This window comes from Siphateles boraxobius, unplaced genomic scaffold, assembly GCF_051911475.1.
Source record: "Siphateles boraxobius isolate OS27281-9 unplaced genomic scaffold, OSU_SipBor_1 222, whole genome shotgun sequence".
In the NCBI taxonomy this organism is placed as follows: Eukaryota; Metazoa; Chordata; class Actinopteri; order Cypriniformes; family Leuciscidae; genus Siphateles; species Siphateles boraxobius.
The window spans coordinates 951,753-953,907 of record NW_027508836.1 but is presented as its reverse complement, the minus strand read 5'-3'; the positions used below and the strand labels follow the sequence as shown (position 1 = coordinate 953,907).

The 2,155-nt window shown below is 46.4% G+C and overlaps 1 protein-coding gene across 1 annotated transcript; it reads right to left on the bottom strand.

Annotated features, from left to right (window-relative positions):
• Positions 1-45: 45 nt before the first annotated feature.
• On the bottom strand, positions 46-1,362 carry dio3b (iodothyronine deiodinase 3b). The gene has a single exon (XM_077240268.1). The coding sequence runs from the start codon at positions 1,280-1,282 to the stop codon at positions 455-457; it is 828 nt and encodes a 275-aa protein (XP_077096383.1). The 5' UTR covers positions 1,283-1,362; the 3' UTR covers positions 46-454.
• Positions 1,363-2,155: the final 793 nt, after the last annotated feature.

The window sequence follows — 2,155 nt, the reverse complement described above, 5'->3', positions numbered from 1 at the left end:
CTCTAATGAGAGTTAATTGACATGAAATTGAAATGTGGTTGGAAAGTTACTTATAGTTAGCCGAACGTCTAAAGTGGACTATCGAAATATAGTGGAACTAAAAACACTGATCTGCAGAAGCTAAACATTATAAAGATCCCCGTATAAACTGACTCAATGGCCCTGTTGGTAAGAGCGCAAAGTCAAAAAAAAAAAAAAAAACTTTTTTTTGCTGGGTTGTTTTAACCGAATTTTGGGTCCAACATGGACAAACCCAAACGTTGGGTTAAAAATGTAATTTAAAAATGCAACCGAACGCAACGGCTGCGTTTGTCCATATCTGACCCAAAGTTGGGTTAAAACAACCGAGAATATGACTCGGTATATATATATTTTAGAGTGCATGTCTTTATGACTGTGTGATAAAGACACTAGAGAAGTGGAAAACATCCAAACATCCATCCGCGCGCGTCTTTTACACGTGCACAACAACCGGCGCGTCAGATGCTTCCAACGCGTTCCGGTAACGCTCGAGCCAGTCTCTGAGCTCCGAGATCCGGTAGCCCTCCGGACCCCTCCCGCCTTGATACACGACCTTCTCGTCCTTTATTATGTAGAGGCGCTCGAAATACGCGCCGTACGCCGAGTTGGACGAGTTCTCCATGGTGTCCACGACTATTGCGCTCTCCGGTACTTTCTGGTTCATGAGCTCCGCGGCGCGGAGCCGGTCCTCCAGGCAGCGGTGCCGCGGGATCTGATAAGGCGCGTCGGAGCTCACCCAGCCGTCTGACGGATGCGCTTCCTCGATGTACACCAGCAGTGAGTCCGCGATGTCCGCGTACTGCCGTGCGACGCGTTGGAACGCCGACAGGCGCGTCATGAACGGCGGTCAGGAGCAGCTCCCGAAGTTGATTATGAGAGGTCTCCTCCCGCGGGCGTAGTCTAGAATCCTCCGCGTGCCTCTCCGACGCGCGTTGTCCAGCGGAACCACCTCTGTGTTGGGAGCCGCGCCGCCCAAACGCGCCGTTTTAAAGAAGTCCAGCTTCTGTCCGTACCACACGGCGCGCAGCGACTCGAGCGTAAACATCTTGTTGGAGTCGGACACGCACATCGGCGGGTCGTCAGGGCTCGCGATATCGCTCTCCCGCATCTTCATTAAAAGCTTCCTTCGGATGCATAGGAAATCCAGGAGCCAGAGCGTCAGTGCCGCGAACAGGAACCGCGGGAGAAGCATCAGACACACGGCCGCGTTTTTCAACGCCTTCGCCGTTTGGACACCTGCGGATCCATGCAGCATCTCCATCCCCGTCCGGGCAGGTACAGATACAGCCGTGTCGTTTAACGCTCTCTCTCTCTCTCTCTCTCTCTCTCTCTCTCTCTCTCTCTCTCTCTCTCTCTCTTTCGAGCACCGAGTCCCGCTTTTTATAGGACTAGTAAGGATTTGAATGAAAAACAACACGCCTACACACCCGTGCCGCCTCCTCACATGGAGTGGATTACCTCCCGTCAACTCTCCTGTCTGAGAGAGAGAGAGAGAGAGAGAGAGAGAGAGAGAGAGAGAGAGAGAGATGTGATCAAATGCAACATGCTGCTTGTTAGATTATTTGACAGCTCCTCTTTGGAAATGCATTGCATCAAAAATGCTTCTCCGTGCTGATATATGCACAGTTGAAAAACGTTGGGTTATGTTTAAACCCAAAATCTGGGTTACACATATTGGGTCACTATGTTGGATTATTTAAAAAAAATGTTGGGTCATTTTTAAAATCGTTTGGTAATTTCTAGTAATAACCCTGCTGTTGGGTTAAATACGCATGTACACTTGTGTGTTTTGGATTGATGTATATTTACATTAAATTCTAGACTCCCCAATATTTAGTTTGTAATTAAAAAATATATTTGTTGAGACATATTTGCTTTATACAAATAAATAATCGATATTAGAAAAAAACAGGGTGTATTTTATTTATTAAGATAATGTAATACATAAAAATAAATAGTTAACTTAACTGTTGGGTTACTTTTAACCCAGCTGGCTTTTAACTCAATGACACAGTTATTCACAGTTGGGAAGGTGCTAAACCACCCCATAGTTGGGTTACTCGTTCGGGTTTCTTTTAACCCAAAATTATTAAGTGAGTGTTGGATCATTTGACATGGTATAAAAAAAATTTTT